This window comes from Leucopleurus acutus, assembly GCF_964270905.1.
Source record: "Leucopleurus acutus genome assembly, chromosome: 20".
NCBI lineage: Eukaryota > Metazoa > Chordata > Mammalia > Artiodactyla > Delphinidae > Leucopleurus > Leucopleurus acutus.
Genome location: NC_139162.1, coordinates 13,015,929 through 13,039,451, shown reverse-complemented (window position 1 = coordinate 13,039,451; position 23,523 = coordinate 13,015,929). Strand labels below are relative to the sequence as shown.

Sequence of the window (23,523 nt, the reverse complement as noted above, 5' to 3'; positions counted from 1 at the left end):
ACCTGAAATGAACCCATTCTGTAAATCAAGTATACTCCAATAAAAATTAAAAAAAAAGTATTGCTTGTCCTTAATTTCACACTTTATCTTATAATTCCTACATATGCTAATTAATGCCTTGTGACAACAATTTCAAGATACTTTGTTTTTTAAAGGTGATCATAACAGTTTAAAACAAATTTATTTAGTATGTCTAGCCTTATGGAGTGACAAATTGCTAATTATTTTTAAACTATTCTTAAAATATTTAAAAAAAAAAAGAAAAGAAAAAGCATGGGGCTTCCTTGGTGGCACAGTGGTTAAGAGTCTGCCTGCCAATACAGGGGACATGGGTTCGAGCCCTGGTCTGGGAGGATCCCACATGCCACGGAGCAACTGGGCCCGTGGCGCCACAACTACTGAGCCTGCGCTCTAGGGTCTGCAAGCCACAACTATAGAAGCCCGTGCACCCTAGAGCCCGTGCTCCACAACAAGAGAAGCCACCACAATGAGAAGCCCGCGCACTGCAACAAAGAGTGGCTCCCACTCACGGCAACTAGAGAAAGCCCGCGCGCAACAGACCCAACACAGCCAAAAAAAAAAAAAAAAACTTAAATGCCCTCTTGGCAAAAAGCAGTCATTACATATACCAACAACATTTTAACATATAGCCAATCATATTAAATTGACTCTTAGAAAGCTCCAGCTGACAGCCATCTTCTGAATCCAGGAAATATAGTCGCTGCACAGCAAGAATAAACCTATGTCCAGACTTCAGCATGCCAATGGAAGTGATTTATCATCACAAAAGACTGAGCTCTAAATCATCCAATGGAGAACAAAAGTAATGGAATTTTTTAAAAAGCACACTAAACATACACATCAAAAGGTTGACAACATCCTATACAGGTTATTATTATAACTAAATTATTAAACAACTATCTTGGATGACGGAGGATACTAGCTCAGAGGAACAAATACTCTGCGCTTTTGCTACACTCTACTTGCTATATTCTAATTAATCTAAAAAATGAATCTATTATTATCTCAATATAATCTATAAATCACCATTGCATGGCATCGTTAAACTCAGCAAAAGTTCCAACATGTATCAGTTTGAAATGCCATGCCATGTTGCAGGGTCAGCCATTCAGAAGACGGCTCAATTTCCCAAGCTTGGTATATCTTGAATCATCTGGAATTCCTTTTAGGTTACATAAACTTATAATAATGGAAAGGCCAGATCTAGAAAAAGATGACCGTGAAAATAAACATATTCAGAAACTGAGGAAAAAAGCAAAGTCTAAGGATTTTGGCTCATCATAGCAGAATGAGCAGACCTGCTTCAGAAAAAGACACTGGTTTTCCCAACAACCTTGAGGAGGAGAAAAAAAAGATTAACACAAAATAAATGCAGTTGTTTTTGACTAAGATACAATTTCTCTTTTCTTTCTTTTTTTTTTAAAGTTCTGGCAGTAGGAGAGTGTTTTGTTTTTATTAAGCACAAGAAAAGCTATGAACTAAAACTGACTTGGAATACAATTTTTTCATATAGCTTACAGTAAATGTTTAAAACGTATTTATGTGATAAAGCAAGTAGAGCAAAATGTTAATGGTAAAATTTTAGTGGTCGGGGTATATGGGTGATCAATGTATGATTTTTTAAAACTGTTCTGTACCTTTGAAATTTTCCATAATAAAATGAGGGCTAAAACTAAATCTACCTCTTAGAGTAACAGTGGTGATTAAATAAGATTATGTATACAAGCACATAGCAGTTGCCCAATAAATGTTAATCTACTTCCTCATCTCTTTTGAACAAAGTCACTTATCCAAAGAATGAGCTGCCACAGAACTCAAAAACTTCAGGTTCTAGCAATATATATGTTCAGAACTTGAAAAGTCTTCAACAATAAACATGAAGTTCTCTCAAAGGCATAGATGAACTCAGGAGAAAGAGGAATCCCCTAGGTGCCAGGAAAAGGAGGGAGGGAGGATTAAAAACCATGACACCAGAAGCAGAGGAAGGAAGAAGGGGGACTGTTCCATTAACCTAGGGCTTGGGGCTTAATGCCAGGCATAGGACACAAGGTCTTGACCCTTAGCAAGTATAAAACTGGAACTGAGATCACTACACAAGGCTGAAACTGCTTCCATACTTTAAATCAAAGAGATCATAACACTGAAAACTGATCACATGGAAGTATTTCCACACGTTTAGAGCAAAGAAAAATCTGATTGCTTATAAACAACTGTCATCTTCCTAGAGAAAATGTGAAGGAACATAACTGCTTGATATGACAAATAAAAGGCTGGCACATGAACTTGATCTGACTTGCCCAGATAACTTGGATACAACTTGCTAGTTGTCTTGCTAGCATTTTGTGCTCCCCTTTTCACAGTGGGAAGCTGTCACTAGGAGCGCATTACCCAGTCCCGTGTATCTAGGTGCTGCATGTGAAGAGTTCTCACCTGTGGAATGTGAACAAAAGAGTTGATCACCTCGAGGCCAGGGCTTTTAAGAACTTGTGCTTGGGGGACTTCCCTGCTGGTGCAGTGGTTAAGAATCCTCCTGCCAATGCAGGCAACACGGGTTCGAGCCCTGGTCCAGGAAGATCCCACATGCCGCGAAGCAGCTAAGCCCATGAGCCACAACTACTGAAGCCCACGTGCCTAGAGCCCGTGCTCCACTACAAGAGAAGCCACCGCAATGAGAAATGAAAAGCCCGAGCACCGCAGTGAAGAGTAGCCCCCGCTCGCCACAACTAGAGAAAGCTCACGTGCACCATCGAAGACCCAACACAGCCAAAAATAAAAAAAAAAAGTACTTGTGGTTGAATTTTATGGTATGTGAATTATATGGAAGGAAGGGTAATAAGGACCTAAAAAAAAAAAAAAAAGCAGCAGGCAGGGTTTCTAATTCTCTTGTCTGCCTGAAAGCGGAAGACTCTAAAGCCCTAGGAAATAGGACCACAAGCTGGGAGGAACCAGGGTCTCCCGATCACTAGATGGCTGGCAGTCTTCCACAACTTCTCTTGCGCTAAGCCACTGGTAGTTTTGGGTTTGGTATGGCAGTTAGTTTTGCCCTAAATAATACATTAAGGAAATCTTTTATCTTCTAAGTTCGTGAAAGGCTTGGCTCAACCCAGTTACAAACAAGCCGACCTTGGCACAAAATGAAATTATACCTGTGGAACTCTCATACTAAGATAGTTTAGTCAACATGAGCAATGGGAAAAAAAAGCTCTTTATCTTAATTTAAAAAAAAAAGTTAAACGGGTAACACATACATACACCTCAAATACTTTTTTAAAAAATCAAAAATATAGGGAATTCCCTGGTGGTCAGTGGTTAGGACTCGCCACTTCCACTGCCGTGGGCCTGGGTTCAATCCCTGGCTGGGGAACTATGATCCCACAAGCAGCACGGTGCAGCCAAAAAGAAAAAAAAATCAAAAATATTAAGAATAGAGTGGAAAGTTTCCCACCCATTTTTATCCTCCATTAGCCTTAATTTCTTCTGTACCCTTCTGGAGCATTCTAATGCAAATACAAGCAAATATTAATAAATATTATTGTTATTTTTCCCCTTTGATTGTAAAAAAGGTAGTATACTATACAAAGTGGTAACTTTACTTTCTTAATTTAGTCACAGATCTTGGAGCTCTTTCCATACCTGACATAAAGAGTTTCTTCTCCACAGTAATACAATAGTTCATTGCATTGATGCACAATAAATTTATTTAATCACTTCCTTATTGAAGGGTGTTAGGTTGCTTCCAATTGTTTGCTATTACCAAAAAAAAAAAAAAAAACAACTTCAATTAAATACCTCCTACACACTGATCATACTGTTATGTATAAATTTTCAGAAGTAGGATTGTTACCTCAAAAGATAGATATATACATTTGCAATTTTAATAAATAATGCTTAATCTCCTTTTCTAACAAATTCTTCTATTCATTTCCATTTGATAGGTCAGAAGTTAAACTTCAAGGGATAGTGATTTCTACTTCTGCTCACAAAGGATTAATCACCACAGAAACTGCCCCCGTAGTAATTAACAACTAGACAAAATATATGAAATAATTTTCAGTCACTGGACAACAGGCAGCATAAGCCTATGATCCCTGAGAGAAGTGAAACAATGTGAGCCTGACGATCACCCCATCTTACTGCCAGGAGGTGGTTTCTAGGCTGCAGCACAGGGAGGAGGAACCCAAACAGACTCTAGCGTACTTGCTGAGTAGAGGAGAGAAATCAAAGTTCAGGGGATCCAAGGCGGCCAGAATTTGCAAGACAGAGAGAGTAATGGAAAGGAGAGCTGTACAAAGAACACAGGAGATCTTCAGAGGAATCGCCCTGAGTCAAGTCCTATCCTATGTGTATGCAGTGGGAAACGAAACACTGAAAAGCAAATACGCCAAATAATTCTTGAAGCTCACAAGGCAGGGAGTAGTTCATTCCCACCAACCAGAAAGGAGAGACCTCACATAACTTGGGACATTGGGTAGAGTCCCAGAAGAGTCACATCTCAGCAGTAGAATCAAAGTAGACATAGACTAAAGGCTGCTCTGGACTTGCCCTAACAAAGTTTAAAAGCAAGCCTCAAAAGGATCAAACTGATCTCCATGTAACCTGTGTGCCAGACAAAATCTAACACTCTTTAAGGGAATTCGACCAAATTCAGCAAAGACGTAAAATGCACAATGACCAACACCCAATAAAAAAAATCACCACACGTGCAAAGAAGTAGGAATGTGACCACCAGAAGAAAAATTAATCAGTGGAAAAAGACCAAGAAATGACAGATGATGGAATTAGCAGATGAGGACCTTTTTAAAACAGCTATTACAAATGCATTCAAGGTTGTAAAGGAAAATATGAACATAACGAAGAGAGAAATGGAATATATATGTAAGATCCAAATCAAACTTCTACAGATGAAAAATAGAGTATCTAAAACAAAAGATATACTGGACAGATGGCACTAACAGCAGACTGGAAACCACAGAAGAAAAGACCTATGAACCTAAAAATACAGCAATAGTAATAATCCAAAATGAAACAGAGGGGAAAAAAAAAAACCCAACCCCACTGTTGGTGGGGAGAGGAGGGTGAAGAAAAGAGCCTCATGATTGTGAGACGATAGCAAGCAATTTAACCTGTGTAAGATTAGCGCCCAGGAGAGGAGAACAGAAAAATTAGTTTAAGAAATAGGGGCACACAGTATGTGTTCAAATATTTCTTGGCAGATTTAAATAAAAATGGGCTATAAAAATACATTTAAAAATATGAAAATATATCATTTATGTAAATGTGAAAATTTCAGAGAAGCAATGTGGTAACACGGAAAAACAGAGGCTCTAAATTTAAAAAGGCTTGAGTTGGCGTCTAAGCTCTGTTTCTTAATACTTACAAGACTTGGCCAAATCACAATCCATCTGATTCTTGTGGTTTTTCTGTCTGTAAAATACGGCTGATATCTGTCCTATCTACCACATACCATTATCAAGAACTGCAAATGAGATTTAAAGGGTTCCATAAACTAAATGTTAGCCAGCCAACTTAGAGTAACTAAATATTTAGGGAGAAGGTTGTTAGGTCAATACTCAAGTTTTAAAAAGCAAATATATTTGGTGAGTTCTTCCCTGACATTTATACCTGGTTCCACATTTCCCCTATTGTAAGAGAGGTAAGAAAAGTTTTTCAGAATACATTATTTTTTAAGAAACAAAACTCTCATGTCACCTTTTTTTAATGCCAAATAATCATCTTGCTTATTAATTAACCCCTACAGTGAGTGCTCAGTAAATATTTCACAAATGAATGAGTAAAAATATAAAACAATCTACAATGGTTCTCTTCTTTTGGTCCTAGGGGCAGATAAGCCAAATGAGAAGCTGGGGAAAAAATTTCAGGAAGACTCCCAAGGTGAAAGCCCTACACTACAATGACTAAATTTCTCCTGTCTCTAGAGTTTAAGATGATACAAAAGGAAACAATGATATTGCTACAGAAGCATATACTGCTTACTCAAAATCTGAGCAAGATGAACAACAGTCTGAACCATGTGAAACTGCTTTTTATAAATCAAATATGATCAAATATTAGTAATTCTTATGGTTCCGTCTGCTAGTAAAAACAAGCCAGAAAACAATGCTTAAAGGAGAACTGGTAGGGGGTAGGGGCAGCGGACTGTGCAAAGGGAAAGGTAATGACCAACAGTCTGGGGCAGAAACTTCTCAAATCACTGAATATAAAATCTTTGCCAACAAAATATTTACATAAAAACTCAACAGCTGTAACTGGCACTCTCTGGAAGCCAATACCATTAAACGACTTGGGGGAAAGGTAGTGATCAGTAGGATATCATGTAGGGAGCTAGTGGGAAGCAGAGCTGGAGAATGGAGAAGCAGCCCAAGACCATGGGCTAAAGAATGTGAATTTGTTTCCAAAAGAGGAAGGGAACCATACCAATCTCATCTGACTTCTGCTTTCACTGCTCTAATTTCTCCTGTTTCAGATGATACTTTCAAGTTGAAAATCAATATACAATCGTATAAATTCTTGAAACTTCTTATAATGATTTAAAAGAAAACCAACAACTCTACACACTAAAAGCTTTTATCTATACACACGTCAGTCAGGTACTAACCTAGCAAATCAGAGTTTAAATAAGAGATTGTGGATTTTTTTTTGCTACACCATGTGGCATGTGGGATCTTAGTTCGACCAGGGATTGAACCCATGCCCCCTGCATTGGGAGTGCGAAGTCTTAACCACTGGACCCCAGGGAAGTCCCGAGATTGTGGAATTTTGCCTATTTCAAAACTATTCAAAACTAACTCTACTACCTAATTACCTCAGAAAGAAGGCTTACATACTGAGAATATTTTGTGCTGTCCTTAATGTATGATTAATTTATATATTTATACCTCAATACAGACTGTTTCATAGGCCAGAAAATGTTCCCACCTTAGCAACATAAAAGTCCTTACATATTACTTTCCCTCTGAAAAGTTGCCAACTTTCAGGAAAGTTTAAGTGATTTTTATATTTATCTGGTTTTACAAAGGGCAAAAAGATAACAATCAATGCCTTCTGTTTCTCAGCTGATAAAAGTTACTTAGTCATTCCATTCTACAGAGGGAGGATGTTTTAAGCAACAGTCTTCAGAAATAGAAGAACTAATTTTTTCCCTCTTATATCAAAGAACAGAGATTTCCTTTGTCTGATAGGCAGTATATTCCAAATTTAGGCATCATTTAGGCCAAGAGAATGAAAGAACATTTGGTAGAACTGAATTCCTTTACCCAGAGAATTCAGTCCTTTGCACTCCACAACCTCAAAGTGTACACATTTTAAATCCTGGTAAAGACTCTATAAAAAGTTTTTTTTTAAATACTACCTTCATTATTTGTTTTTTAATAAATTTTTATTTATTTATTTATTTTTATTTTTGGCTGCCTTGGGTCTTTGTTGCTGCGCTCGGGCTTTTCTCTAGTTGCGGTGAGCGGGGGCTACTCTTCGTTGCAGTTCCCGGGCTTCTCATTGGGTGGCTTCTCTTGTTGCAGAGCACGGGCTCTAGGCACGCGGACTTCAGTAGTTGTGGCACTCGGGCTCAGTAGTTGTGGCTCGCAGGCTCTAGAGCGCAGGCTCAGTAGTTGTGGTGCGTGGGCTTAGTTGCTCCGCAACATGTGGGACCTTTCCGGACCAGGGCTCGAACCCGTGTCCCCTGCACTGGCACGCGGATTCTTAACCCCTGCGCCACCAGGGAAGTCCTATAAAAAGTTTTTGACCTTACTACTCTTCAAGTTCAACTACAGCTTTCTTGAAGAAGCCTTGGAAGGATTATAATAAAAGGTGTGGCACATTACAATTTACTTCAGATTTCTCTTAAGACAGTGAACATAAAGCCATATCTTGAAGGACGTCATCTGCAACAACAAAGGGCAGAAAGACCACTGATGGGCAACTGCAGTTTGACGGATGCTCTATATATTTAAATTTTTTTCATCCTCTTCATAACCCTGTGGGAGTGGTTTCATACCTCAGTTTTGCACGTAAGAAAAGTGAAGGCTGAAGAGATAAATCTGTCCAAGGTCACAGTAAGTGGTAAGTGAGCTAGGATCTGAATCCAGGACTGCAGTTCCAGAGCCCACTCTTTACCACTCACCACACTGCTCCTCCTATGATGAGCTCCACATGACTACAGGACCTTATCTCTGCTGATTATTTCATGTGCAACAAGTATGCGCAGTAGATGGCATTAATTAACAAATGGCAGACTTTGTGCATGATTAAAACTCTCCATTACATTCCCTTCTCCCTCCTTGAAGTTTTTGTTCACTTTATGGTGTTTATCACATTACGGAGCTGATATGGCCAGCAGAGGAACTTTGGAAATTCTGTTAAGTGACTTGCAGTCTGTCTTTCTATGTTAACTTAAATTACAAATGAAACCTTCCTAGACATCAGAGCATTTTCTTTAAACATGATTTTTTTCTTTCATTTTTTTTTTGGTAACTCTGCATTTGAATTGATTTATAACATACACACATTCTCCTGGTTAATTTCTCTCACATATCATTTCACTTCACTGTTTATCTTCCTTATGATTTTAACTATACATCACATTTGTTATTTTTTTTTTAAAGGAACACAAAAATGTTTTAAGAGTTTGTTCTTTGTTCTGTTTTACAAGGATACAGATCGAGGAATTCAACCAAGTACCCATTTTCACTATGACTCCCCCTGTATAGAGTTATAATGTTATTCAAGGCTTCAATAGGAGAATTTATAGGTACTGTAAACACCATGCAGTCGATCTAACATAATATTCTAATTTCAGTAAAATTATTAAAACTGAATAAAAATAAATGTCTGTTTCTCTTAATTCATTGTTTTTAGATTCCAGTCCACACTCTTGTTCCTCCACACTCTATTTTAATGCAGATACAAGGGTTAGTACTGGCACAGTTCTGAGGGCCATCACTTGACATTCTTTCTTAAGTTTTAAATATATCTAACTCAATCAAATAAAGATGAGTCACTTACTGGCTTCCAGTTTTATGAGTTCAGCTCCTCTTAATCTGAAGGAGCTACTGTACCCCTTTACAACTCATAAAGTCGGCATGAGGAAAATGACATCCATCTATTAACCAGGCATTTTAAGGTGGCTAAATTAAGAATTTCATGATATGAACATCAATTTAAGACTGAAAAGCAGTGAAGAGTTTTTTTCTGATTCTCCCAACCATTTCCTCTACCATATGTGCATAGCATTTAATTTCTCCTTCTCTTATGGTACTTACTACTTTATAACTTGTATTATAGTTTTAATAAAGATACCTTTTTCTTCTTCCAGATCAGTGCTGTCCAACAGAAATATAATGGAAGCCACATATATTATTTTATGTCTTCTAGTAGTCACATTAAAAAATAAAAAGTAAAACTGGCTTTAATAATGTTTTTAACCCAATATATCCAAAATATTATCCTTCAAACATGTAATCAATATAAAAACTGAGACGGGAATTCCATGGCAGTACAGTGGTTGGGACTCTGTGCTTTCACTGTTGAGGTCCCGGTTTCGATTGCTGGTGGGGGAACTAGGATCCTGCAAGCTGTGCAGCGCACCCCTACCCCCCCCCCAAAAATTGAGATAGTTTACTTTCCTGTGTGTTCTAAGTCTTTAAAATCAAGTGTGCATTTCACACTTACAGCACATCTCAACTCAGACTACTCATATTTCAACTGCTCAGTAGCAACATATATAGCTGGTGACTACCACAGGCACAGGGGGAGGGGGAAAGAGTCATTTTACAGTTGGACAGACTTGCTTTCAAATATCAATTCCACTACTTACTGGCCCTGAGGGAGTTCCCTCATTTAAAAAATAGTAATAATTAAAATAATACTAATGATATATCTCTCATAGGATTAAATGAGATATAACACCTAGAGAACATCTGGTCCCTTAGGGCAGGACACACAAAAAGCCCTCGATAAATGCTAGCTATAATCAATATTTGTAACCTTTAACACTAAGCACAGTGTCTTGTACACAGTATTTATTCAATAAATGTTTGCTGAAGGAAGAAAAATTAATTTGCATGACATCCTACAAGCCATTTTAACTGCTTCTTTTTAAAATACTACATACATTTCTCATATAAGCAGGAGAAGTTTTTTGGGAGGATTGTTGCTGACGAAATTTGTTTTGAATACATTAGGAGAAACGTATCATCTTATCTCTTGGACTGATCGAGTATTTTATTTTCTTCCAAAGAGCAATGAAATTATTCAGCAACTATATACTGTAAAGCAGTCTTATCAAGAGGCTTCTTAAAAAGTTCCTTCCATAAGTGACAGTGCTATTTTACAGGTAACTCACTTATCTGGGGGAATATTTTTATCTCGGGGATAAAAACACATCCCATTTCTGGGCTTTAGTTGGAGAACAAGACAGTGGCATATGCAAGACCCTTTATAATCTGGACTCTGAAAAAATTCTCAAACTCTCTACTTCAGTACAGTCAGTACAGCCCCCTTAATTTCTCAAAGCATCTTCCCTTTTCACTTGTGCTTATGATTCCCTTGCAATGTTTTGTATTTCTACAGATGACAGAATCACAAAGTACCAGAGCTGGAAGGATCTTAAGCGATAATCCAGTCTTAGAATTTTCCAAAGCATGTACCATAGGTGATAAGCAAGATGATTTCTGGTGGTATGTGTTAGTACTGCCTACTTTAATGGTAACATATTTTGTTTAACATAACAAAGAAAAATACAACTAGTACATCAAACTCAAGGACTCATGTGTATCTTCACTTACAACAGGGCTAAACTGTCCCTACTTAAGGGTAAAAAAAAGTGATAAGATTTTTAAGCCAAGAGTAGCAGAGCGGAGTTCCATCCAAGTCTAAATCCTAATTTTGTGCTCTTTTCATTGCCCTAAAGAATTTACTTGTCTGTGTGACACCAAGTGATGAACACTCTCTTATATAACTGTTTCTTGATCACAATCCCATTTATCAAACCAACTGTAAGCAATGGTAGTGTCTTAAAGTACTAGTGTTCTTCCACAATGATAAGTGCATAATAGGGGATCAATAATGCCTTGAGGGGCTTCCCCGGTGGTGCAGTGGTTGAGAGTCCGCCTGCGGATGCAGGGGACACGGGTTCGTGCCCCGGTCCGGGAAGATCCCACATGCCGCAAGGCGGCTGGGCTCGTGAGCCATGGCCGCTGAGCCTGCGTGTCTGGAGCCTGTGCTCCGCAACGGGAGAGGCCACAGCAGTGAGAGGCCCGCGTACCGCAAAAAATAAAAAATAAAAAATAAAATAATGCCTTGATTATGTGGTTAGACTGCTTCTAACCACTGAGAGTCAGCATAGGAGGAAATTCCATATTGGCTCAAACAAAACAATCATAATGTATCCTAAAGCCAAACGATGTTTGGATTAACTGCTGTTTGCATTATCCATTTCACTATTTCACCCGTGAATGAATAAGGAACCAGGAGATGTCACATATATAAATCCTAGAAACTATAAAATACATACATACAGAGAATATATACAGGAAACAACTCATAAAGGTTAAATAATAGGAATCTTAGAAATTGTAAATTGTACTATTTCCCAAGCCTCTCATTTAACACGTGAGGAAACTGAGACTCGAGTGGTAAACTGACTTGCTCACAGTCATAGAATTAGTTAATGGCAGTGCCAGCTCTAGTCCTAGTTTACTCTTTGTGGTGTTCCATCGATTCAATACAAATAGTAGGGGAATATATCTAAATTCTTCCATTATACCAGTACAAATTCTGCTTAAGGTGAAATGGGATCTGAAAATCTTTTCATGAAGCAGAAACTCTACTTGTAATGGACTCAGACTAGTAATTAAATTAGCTTTGTCTAATAATGCCAGTCTGTCCACCTGAGAAATCGAAAATACTCCAATGCAAAGATGCTGCTCCTACCCAGTTGTTCTTGGTAGTGAAGAAAAGAAGATTCTAATTCCAGGTGACTCTTCTCCCTTTGTGTGCACTTATGAACCCCTGGTGTTCTCAACAGCCACATACTAATTTCCCTAGCTGCAACCATCCATGGCAGATTAGAAAGAATACAATCTTTGAAGTCAAAGAGAACTTGCTGAATACCACCCCTACAACTTAGGATATAACACTGGACAAATTACTTCATCTCTCTGAGCCTGTTTCGCAACTAAGATAATAACACTATTCACCTCACAGGATAAATGAGATAATACGGACATTATGGCATACTATCTTAGGATATGTACAGTTAAGAGAAAGGCTAAGAATAGAATAAGAAAATGTTCACCTATGAGTTTGAAAGTAAGTTTACAGTTTGTAATGTTGAAATATTAATTCCTGTTCAATATGTAAAATAGGCCATCTACAATAAATATTTACAAAGCATTCACTCTGTGCATAGTTTAGAGACAGTGGTCACAAATTTATAACCTGAAACTGATATATCAAGACAAAGTACCAAGAAGTATCAGAAAAAATACTCACAATGCTTTCAAATACTAAAAAATAACAATTAGATTCTGGTTTTTTTTTTTAAGTCCTTATCAGAGACTCACATTGAAGTATTTATAACAGAAATGACAATGTTTGGAACTTGCTTTAAAATATCCATTCTCCTAACCCCTGTGATTAAAAAAAAAAAGTGAGGATAGCTGAAGCTGTGTGATGCGTATGTGGGGAGTCATCATACCATTCTATTTGTGTTTATGTTTGAAATTTTCCATATTAGAAAGTTTTTTGTTTCTTTTTTTAAATCAAACAAAAAAAAACAACCTAAGAAAAACTATGCACATCACTAATAAACTTCTAAAGAACCAACATCTCCATCTGCAACTTCTAAACACAAGATACTATTGGTCAGGACTTCCCTGGTGGCACAGTGGTTAAGAATCTGCCTGCCAATGCAGGGGACACAGGTTTGAGCCCTGGTCCAGGAAGATCCCACATGCCGCGGAGCAACTAAGCCCGTGCGCCACAACTACTGAGCATGTGCGCCACAACTACTGAAGACCGTGCGCCTAAAGCCCGTGCTCTGCAACAACATAAGCCACCACAATGAGATGTCCGTGCAATGCAACGAAGAGTAGCTCCCGCTCGCCGCAACTAGAGAAAGCCCACACGAAGCAACGAACACCCAACACAGCCAAAAATAAATAAATAAATCTATTTAAAAAAAAAAGAAAAAGATACTGTTGGTCATTTCAGCCAAAAATATGTAAACTATTTTAAAATTACTCTCAACATAAAGCATGTCTTATCTCTTTATCAAATACTAGACAGTAATACTTTTGGTATTACTTCTCCACCTGGTAGAACAGCCCAGGATGTATTTTTCCTTTTTACCCTTATACCTTCTAGTTATATATTCTTATGACTAGAACTACTACTAACTACATATACATACACACACACGTAACCAAGACTACTATCCATCATTACTGCTAATATACCCACTATGTAACAGGGGACCCGCTGGGTATACTTGACCTTTTAAAAAGTATGACTCAGCTGACAGGGTTAAAAAAAGAATCCCCCACAACATATAACCTTAAAATAGTGGCCAAAAGGAGAAAAAGCTGTGAACTAATCTTAGTCTATGTGCAGTTTCAATACAGTTCACACATAAAATTTTAATTTGGTGGTATATGATGCATTAGACAAACAGAAAGTATCCACTGAAATTATTTAAAGGTAAGTATAAATACCTTCATATAGATTCTCTAAGTGAATTAGTACATAACTTTGAACACTAAAGAGAACCTTAAAATATCTGAACTTAAGACTTAACCTACTCACGTTGTTTCAAAATAAAAATGTGGTTTACTATACTACCATTTAAATACTCACATGCTTTGTCTTTTCATAATTCTAATAGCAAGAACACAGAGAACAATCTTCCCCAAATATGTATCCAAAGGGATAAAGAAGCACAAATGTCTACTTTCCTATCAAACTGTCCTACTTACCAAAAAGCACATACAAAACATATTCCACACTTTCACTTCAAATGTGCCTAGCTAGTTTACTTTTTTAATCGTTATGCTCTTTCAAACACATAATTGAGATTTAACTAATTCTCTGAGTGGAATAAAATTTCTTTTTGCTGTCTTTAAAGGAAAAAAAGAAGTAGTTTAAAAATAGCTCCACCTCCTAAAGAATATACACAGCTGTTCATGATACTATTCTTTCAATTTTTATGTATATAAAATTGGAGGAAAATTAATTAAATTGGAAATTTGGAAACCCCTGCCCCCCCCCCAAACTTCCTCTTCCAATTTACATACACCTTTTCTTTCTCTAGAGCATAAAACGGGCTCCATTAGCTTACTCACCTTCAATCAGTCAACACTATTCACTGAGTCTCAGCACTGAATTAGGTACTCTGAAAAGTTACAAAGGAAATACAGGACAACTACCTTCAAAGAGTTTAAATCCCTATAAAGGAAGAAAAATGTAGTTACCAAAAGAATACCCGTGCTGAGAATCTTACAGTCAAAGGTGGAGCAGGGACTACATTTTCAGGCCAGGATCTTTACACTAACTAATGCAAGAAAGATAGTACCTACCAAATTAAAAAGACTCCAAAAGTGGTCAAAGCTAAGTTATTTACAGATTATATATGCTGCTACACACTTCTACATGCATGACAAAGGAAGACTGCTCCTGTGAGTGACTGTTTCCAAATGTCCCTAATGCACGTAAGGAGACATGTATTCCTTAAATGGGCCACTTTTTGCCACTTTCCCTAATAACATCCTGTTTCTACCACAAACTGCTTAACCAAATGTTTGGCCTTCAATATTAGGATCCTAGTTTGAGAGAACAGCATCTATTATATATCCTCGAAGGCCAAATAGAAAATTTCAGGAAGCTTGACAGAATTAAGAATCATAGCTGTTACCGACTAGAGGAGTAGTTGCAGAATAAAGAATAACAAGGGATTATCTTCCTAGTTTTCAAACTGTAGATAAGTAATCTAAGGCCCCACATTTCTGGTGGCTCTAGAAATTTCCCTTCTCGCTGTCTCCTGAGCATGTATATCTTTTCCTCCTGTGAATTACTCTGCGTGGAATACCAGAGCAAATATCACAGGGGGATGAGGGGGAAAAAACCTGCCAAGACTAGCATTTTTCAACAAGCCAGTGGTTTTCCTATGACCATGAACACCTTAGAAAATTCTCTTAACAACTTCCCAAATAAAATTGTATCCAGCGGTGGCTTTATTCTACCTGTCAACCTTTGGGCCTAATTCTATACACCTAAACCTTACAAAAAAAGTATCCCTACCAGATTTGCTCCCAAACTTTGGTAACTGTCAAAAATGCACTTACGTCTGCAGCATTAAATCCAGAGAAGAAATTCTCTGTTACTTAACTGAATCACATCAAACAACATCAAACCTAGACTGCATTAAAAGGTACTGTTAAAATCATATTCAGACGTCAGAAAGGCAAAGACCCCACAATCCATCTTCAAATACTGCCCCAACTTTTCAAGTTCTGGGACTCTAAATCACTTGGAGTAACAGCTTACCCTTGAGATTCATTACAAATTGACCAAAAGAAATGAAGAAGAAAAAGAAGGAAAAAAAAAAAGCATATATTACTTTCAGCAGCTGGTAAATAATAGGAATTTTTGAATTACAAAAGAATAGGGTAAAGACAGTAAATTCGGTTGCTGTCTACAATACATATCAGAATAGAACCAGTTACCTAAACAAACATTATCTACTGCCAATAAACAGCAGGGCATTCTTTAACAGCTGAAGTACGCCAACCATTTTTCATGTTTAAAAGGGTTGCTACAAATTATCCAAGTCGAAACGGATGGCAAAATCCTAAACAGGTTTTCACCGAGGAGCCACCGCGCTTACAGCATCACACAAAAGACCGGAGCAAATATAAACACGCTCTGGGCCTTCGCCGACTGCAGCCGGGAGCTAGGGTCTGCCTCCCAGACCCCCGCACCCAGAGGTAATGAAAGGTGGGGGTGGGGTCCCCTTCTTGGAATGCGCCGGGGAGCGAGGGGCAGAGAGGGAAGGAGCGAGCGCAGCTCCGAGGAAGAGAGAGAAGCAGCAGACCGTCGTCAGCGGCTTCCAAGGCCGGCGACACCCTCGGGCCCGCAGCAGGCCTGGACCTCCCGGCCCCGTCCTGCCTCCTCACCTCCCTCACGTCCTGCAAGCACTCCAGCACCGCCAGGTTGTTGCTCCAGGTATGCTTGGGACACACACGGGTCACGTCCTCCCTGCAGGACTCTTCCTCCGCCAGCTTCCAGCCCCCGCCAGCCCCGCCAGGCCCTGATCCGCCCCGCCGGGCCGGAGACCCACCCGCCGGGAAAGGCGGCTGCGGCTGCTGAGGCGGTTGTTGCTGCTGCTGCTGCTGCTGCTGCTGCTGCAACTGAGATGACTGAGGCAGCTGGAGCTGACCCCCTAGAGCGCCGCCTCCAGGTTGCCCTCCGAGGGGCAGAAGGTTGGCCCCCGGGCCCTGGCCTGGGCTGTGGCCTCCCTGGCCCTGGAGTTTGTCGGCCCCGGCCGCCGCGAGCAGCAGTAGCTGCAGCGCCGCCGACAAGCGGAACATCCTCCGTACACGTCCACACGCCGCCATCTTGAGTCCGCGGCGAGCTCGACGCACCCGCCGGCGCAGCGTATTTAAATGAGGGGGCGGGGAGTCGGGCGGGGCCCGGCGGGGTCCATCCGATCCCTTCTCCTGCCGGCGCAGACCCGCCAGCTGGGAGCAAAGCCCGGGAGTGGCCGAGCTCCGAATGGCACACGCCCCGGACCTCGGCGGGCGGGAAAGCTGCGCTCTTTGCCGGGGGCGTTCCTGGTGCTCCTTAAGATACCTGGGTAGGGCAGCTTTGCCTAATTCCCTTGGTTGTCGTCACAGAAAAATAAAAAAAGATTGGGATTGCCACAACCAAGATGGCCGGTAGAGTATGTCATCCGTTCAATGACTTGAAAAAAAAACTTTATGTGTAGAGGTGAACTTTACACGATCAGGTGTATTCCGGCATCTAAGAACCTCTTCTTGCATTTCTCCTTGCTTCCTTCCACCAGCCCCAAAAGCCTCTCTTACCCAGAAAAGGAGGCAGCATTGAATCAGGGTTAGGAGCACTGGTTCCAGAATAAGAAAAGAGCCTGTTATATTCCTTGCTCTTCGGCAGACTAGGCAAGTCCTTTAACTTCTCTGACCCTCATTTTTCTTGTCTGAGAAAGAAAAGGAGGAGCTCTAATGTATAATTGTGAAGTTAAGAAATAATAAAGTGCCTGGCCCACAATAGGGAATTCAAAAAGTTATAGCCAGTATTATGAATAAACTGGGAAGCCCTTTGCATGTGAGCCAGATTTTAAGCCAGAATTTAAACTCATGTTCAAGGAGGGAAAGAAAATAACAAAACATGTCTTTGAGGCCTCAGGTTAAGTCTGTGCCTCATAACTGTCTTGCTGACCTGCATGCAGCATCTTCAGCAAGCACTATAGGCAGGGATGGTTGTTTCACTTAACACCAGTGTCCCCTCCTTTTCCATAGGAGAGATGTTATCTTCCTAAAGCATCTTCGCATCTATTGTGTCATCTGAGCCATGCATCAGGCCTGAGTTGGGTTCTCACTCACCTGAAGAATGGCAGAGATGGTAACAGTTCTGCACAGCAGGGTTAAATGTCCTGCCCAGGATGAACTTTGCCAGCCTGGGACCAGAACCCCTGGCCTCTCAGTTGGCGTGGTGCACTTTTATCCCACTCTGCCAGTATACCATGTTGGGGAGTGAGGGCAGCTTGGGACATGTGATCCCCACTGGTCATCCGTGTTCAAAAATGCAGCTTCTGCTGTCCTGACCCACAAATGGGCAGTGAAGACCAGACATAGCTAGAACCTGAGAGGTCGGGTGGGGGCTCATGAGCCTCATAAGGAACCCCTGAGACTGAGAATATTTTAGGGGTACAAACTGCCCACTGTGGCTGACACAGGCCTCTATCTCTAGGAATGAGGACATGTTGACATCTCTACCAAAACTCACTCCTGCTACTGCCATAATGTGGTGCTAAGGCTGCTGCCAACCTTGAGCATTGACCAAGACAGCCCAGGGTAGAACAGATAAATGTACATGTTCCTTAACAGATATGTGGCATAGGTAAATCTCAGACCTGAAGTTCTTGAAAAGTCACTTAGGGTCATTAATTTTTTTAATTGTTTAATTAATTAATTTTTTTTGGCCATGCCATGTAGCTTGTGTGATCTTGGTTCTCCGACTAGGGATTGAACCCAGGCCCTCGGCAGTGAAAGCACAGAGTCCTAACCACTGGATAAGGGTCATTAATTTTCAATGATGGGTCTCTATGTGTGCAGACAACAAGTGGGAGTTTATTTTTTAAGCCAGTTTAAGGCCAGAAATTGACAATCCGCTAAGAGAAGCCAGCAGTTACCCATCTCACAGCCTGCAGTGAGGAAACCCTAGACCCGGCCACAGACTGCCTCTGGAGATAGGGACGAGTATATGTGCCTGTCTTGAAATCACAGTGACCAACAAGCAAGAAACTGAGAGAAATCTGGGAACCTGGCCAGCTCAGGCTGTGTCAGGGAAGTCAGACTTTACAGAAAGCACAAACCCACAGGCCAGTGAGAAGAGGGTTGACCTGACCTGGGTCGCCTGGACTCAGTGACTTTTCAATAAAAACAGAGTGTCTCTATCACAAACTAGGAATTCATTTTACCCTTTACTGTACCCTTTGTTTCTTGATCCTCACTTCCGTAACTCATCCAATAGATATGTGTTGAGCATTTTTTTTTAATATGTCACACATTGCTCAAGAACTGGCTTATATGAGAGATAAACAATAAGATAGTGAATAAAGAGCAACATAATTTCAGATAGTATAAGTACTATGAAGAAAATAAAAGACAGGGACTTCGCTGGTGGTCCAGTGGCTAAGACTCTGCACTCCCAATGCAGAGGGCCCGGGTTCGATCCCTGGTTAGGGATCTAGATCCCACATGCCACAACTAAGAGTCTGCATGCTGCAACTAAAGATCTCACATGCTGCAACGAAGATCCCATATGCCACAACTAAGACCCGGCACAGCCAAATAAATAAATAAATATTTTTTAAAATAAATAAAGAAAGAAAAGATAAATGGGATGACTGGGGTGGGGAGGAGATTTTATATAAAGGCAGCTAGTGATCATTGAGTTAAGAGTGAATTGGCATAAATTTGTAAAAAAAAAAAAAAAGGGAGGGGCAGATCTAAAGATACTTAGTCTGTTCAGACTTCTGTAACAAAATAGCACACACTGGGTGGCTTATAAACAACAGAAACTTATTTCTCACAGTTCTGGAGGCTAGAAGTCCAAGATTAGGGTGGTAGCATGGTCAGGTTTTGGCAAAGGCCCTCTTATGGGTTGCAGACAGCCAACTTCTAACTGTGTCCTCACAGGGCGGAAGGAGCTGGGAGCTTTGTGGGATCTCTTTTATAAGAACACTAATCTCATTCATGAGGGTTCTACTCTCATGATCTAAGCACCTCCAAAGGCCCCATCTCCTAATACCATCACAGTGGGCATTAGGATTTTAACATATGAATTTAGGGGGGACAAAAACATTTAGACCATAACAAAAGAGTTCCAAAAGCAAAGGTTAATGACAAGTGCAAGTTCAAGACAAGGGAATAAGCATTCAGAATGAAGGCCTATGTGGCTGCATTGAAATGAGGAAAGAGGGGACTAGAAGAAGGAGTCAGAGAACCCATCAAGGGCCAGATCATATAAGGCCCTGCAGGCCCTATATATACATGAAACTGGGGAGGATTCTGATCCCAAATACGAGTACAAATACAAATTTGTATTTACGCTGAAATAAAACCATAAAAACTAGATAAAATATATAAAATATCTTTTGAGGGGTTAGAAAGTACTAATACAGTGAGGAAATGGGGGGCTACAATCTTTGAGAAAAGAGAAGTACACAGGGAAGCTCCAGCCCAGATTTTTTTCTGAGGGGACTGTCCAAATTGTGGCCCAGAAGAATTGAGCCCTTGCAGAAAGCAGTAATCTTATTGGGCTGAAAATATACAGGTAGGAGTTCAGAATCCTCTAAGTGGCCGGGACTTAAGGGTCAAAATACTGGAGAGAAGGAAACCACCGAGAAAAAGCGAAAAATCTGTGAACAAATTTCTCTCAAGTGGCTGACTGACCCCTAAGCTGTGCATGCACAGAGTCAGACTCCAACAAATCCTGAAGAAAACAATAGCTGAGAGAGCAATAAATTGAGAGAGATTTCAGCTTGGAGCTTGGACCCTGCTGAGGTGTTGAGGCCTTGGTAAACACCCCTGGCTTTTTACTGAGGCCTCAGAAGTGTTACACCCTAGGAACAAAGGCCATATTGCAGGAGGAAGGACAACACCCCAGGGGTAAGGACCTTGCCCTAGAAGAAAAGACAAAACTACAATGGGCCAACCCTAATAAAGCTTAAAACATGCCTCAGTGGGGACAAGGTGAGCCTCCAGTACTCTGTCTATAAGAAGAAAAATTAACCTTTTTGGAGAAAGATTAATACCATCCAGAGCTTCTATAATTTTTAATCTGCATGGTCCAGCTTTGAATCAAACATTATGAGGCATGCTAAAAACAAAACAAAGCTGAACTAAGCTAAACTAAATAACCGAAAACAAAAAGTCAGCAAAAACTCCATATGATTCAGATATTGGACTCATCAGGTGGGGACTTTAAAATAACTGTGACTAGTATGCTATAGAAAATAAAAGATAGATAAAATAGGTGAAAATAGAGAATTTCAACAGAAAATTGGATTCTATACAAATAATCAAATGGACATTCTAGAACGGAACTAAAATTCATTAGATAACATAAACAGCAGTCTGGATATCTTAGTCTGTGTGGGTTGCTTTAACAGAATACTATAGGGAATTCCCTGGCGGTCCAGTGGTTAGGACTCCATGCTTCCACTGCAGGGGGCACGGTTTCAATCCCTGGTTGGGGAACTAAGATCCCGCAAGCCAGGTGGTACGGCCAAAAAAAAAATTAAAAAAACTAAAAAAAAAAACCCAAAACAGAATACCATAGATGGAATAGCTTATAAACAATGGAAATTTATTTCTCATAGTTCTAGAGGCTGGGAAGGCCAAGATCAAGGTGCTGGCAGATTCAGTGTCCAGTGAGAGCCCACGTCCTGGTTCATAGACAGCCTTGGCATGTCATTGTAAAACTGGTGACAATCAAAGAGAGAAAGAGAAAATCTTAAAAGCAGACAAAGATGCATTATCTTCAAAGGACCAATAACAGGCATATCTGATTTTTCATTAAGAAACTATGAAAACCAGAAAACAGTAGAATGACATAATTTAAATACCAAAAGAAAAAAAAATGTTGCTAACCTAGAATTCTACACCCAGGGAAATTGTACTTCAAAAATGAAGTACTAGGAAAAAAAAAAAAAAAAATGAAGTACTAGGGACTTCCCTGGTGGTCCAGTGGTTAAAGACTCTGTGCTTCCACTGCAGGGGGCACAGGTTCCATCCCTGGTTGGGGAACTAAGATCCCACATGCTGCGCGGCACGGCCAAAAAAGAAAAAAAAAGTAATGAAGTACTGATACACGCTACAACATGGATGAACCTTGAAAACATAATACTAAGTGAAAGAAACCAGAGACAAAAAGCCACCAGTTGTAGGATTACATTCATACGAAATATCCAGAAAAGGCAAATCCATAGAGACAGAAGTAGATTAATGGTTTCCAGGAGATGGGAGGAGGGAAGAACTGAGAAGTATGGGATTTCTTTGGGAATGATGGAAATATTCTGGAATCAGATAATGGTGATGAATCAGATAATCACAATCAAAACATTGTGATTATACTAAAAACCACTGAACTGTGCACTTAAAATTGTTAAAATAGTGGAGTTTATGTTACATGAATTTGATCTCAATAAGTTTTGTGTTTTTTGGTTTTTTTTTTTTGCGGTACACGGGCCTCTCACTGTTGCGGAGCACAGGCTCCGGATGCACAGGCTCAGCGGTCATGGCTCACGGGCCCAGCCGCTCCGCGGCATGTGGGATCTTCCCGAACTGGGGCACGAACCCATGTCCCCTGCATCGGCAGGCGGACTCTCAACCACTGCGCCACCAGGGAAGCCCTTCAATAAGTTTTAAGAAATGTAATTAGATCCATTCAAAAAAGGTGAAATAAAGACATTTGCAGGGACTTCTCTGGTGGCGCAGTGGTTAAGAATCCGCCTTCCAGTGCAGGGGCATGGGTTCAAGCTCTGGTCTGGGAAGATTCCACATGCCGCGGAGCAACTAAGCCTGTGTGCCACAACTACTGAGCCTGTGCTCTACAGCCCGCGAGCCACAACTACTGAGCCCGCATGCCACAACTACTGAAGCCCGCGTGCCTAGAGCCTGTGCTCTGCGACAAGAGAAGGCACTGCCATGAGAAGCCTGAACACTGCGGCGAAGAGTAGCCCCCGCTCACCACAACTAGAGAAAGCCCGCGTGCAGCAACGAAGACCCAATGCAGCCAAAGATAAATAAACAAATAAATTTAAATAAATAAATTAAATAGTTAAAAAAGGCATTTGCAGACAAACTAAAGCTGAGAGGGTGAGGTAATTCATTGCTAGATGGTCTGCACTACTCTAGGCTGAAGGAAAATGATCCCAGATGGAAGCATAGGACTGCAGGAAGGAATAAAGAGCACTGAAAGGGTAAATATGTGGACAATTAATATTGTTTCAAATAACGATAATGAGAGATTTTTAACATATGTGACAGTGAAATATATGACTCCCATAGCATATAAAGAAGGATGCAGATTGTAACTGCTAGGCCCTGGAGTCTAGGATAAACACTGAAAGAATACTACAAGAATGTGTAAGTGTAAAGCATTTGATTAATCCAAAAGAAGGCAAAAAGGTGGGAATAAAGTAACAAAGAACACGTAGGATAAACAGAAAACAACTGCACTAGGTTTAAGTCTACTTACATCTAAGTGCATGGGGAAGCTGTTGCAGAGGTATCAGCCGGGGTGTGGTTTAATCGCCAAGCAAGAGCTAATAGAGTCTTTAACCACCACACAAGTACCCTCAGTGCTCAGCATGATGTTGGGCACATAGAGGGCAATCAATGAAGGCTTACTGAGCTGGCCAAGCTTCTCCTCCCACCGCTGAGTGGCTGAAGTGACTTCCCTGAAGCCCTCTAATTGTTCTTCTCATTGTTTGGGCAAGCAAGGTAAAAAGAAGTGATGGGGCAGAGGACTTTCCTCCCTTGACTTCTTACCATCTTCCCCATTTGAGGACTATGGCAGCTTCCAAAATACAGGAATGCTTTCCCAAACTTGACTGTGCAGCTGAATCACCTGGAGCAATTTTCAAATGTTTCTGATTATGGAATCCAGGAATATGCTTTCCTGACAACTAAGGCAGCACTGGTCCCTGCCAGTCCTCGGCAACTATTGCTCTAGTGCAGGACTGCA

The 23,523-nt window shown here is 40.4% G+C and overlaps 1 protein-coding gene across 2 annotated transcripts in view; it reads right to left on the bottom strand.

The window, feature by feature from the left end:
- GLG1 (golgi glycoprotein 1) overlaps positions 1–16,646 on the bottom strand; it is a gene marked incomplete at its 5' end in the record, with an annotated part of 149,908 nt that extends 133,262 nt beyond the window's left edge. For both annotated transcript variants that reach the window (XM_082863213.1, XM_082863214.1), the window contains one exon: positions 16,206–16,646. In XM_082863213.1, the coding sequence (XP_082719339.1) occupies positions 16,206–16,646 (441 nt within the window). The remainder of the gene's footprint in view (positions 1–16,205) is intronic.
- Between the last annotated feature and the right edge of the window lie 6,877 nt (positions 16,647–23,523).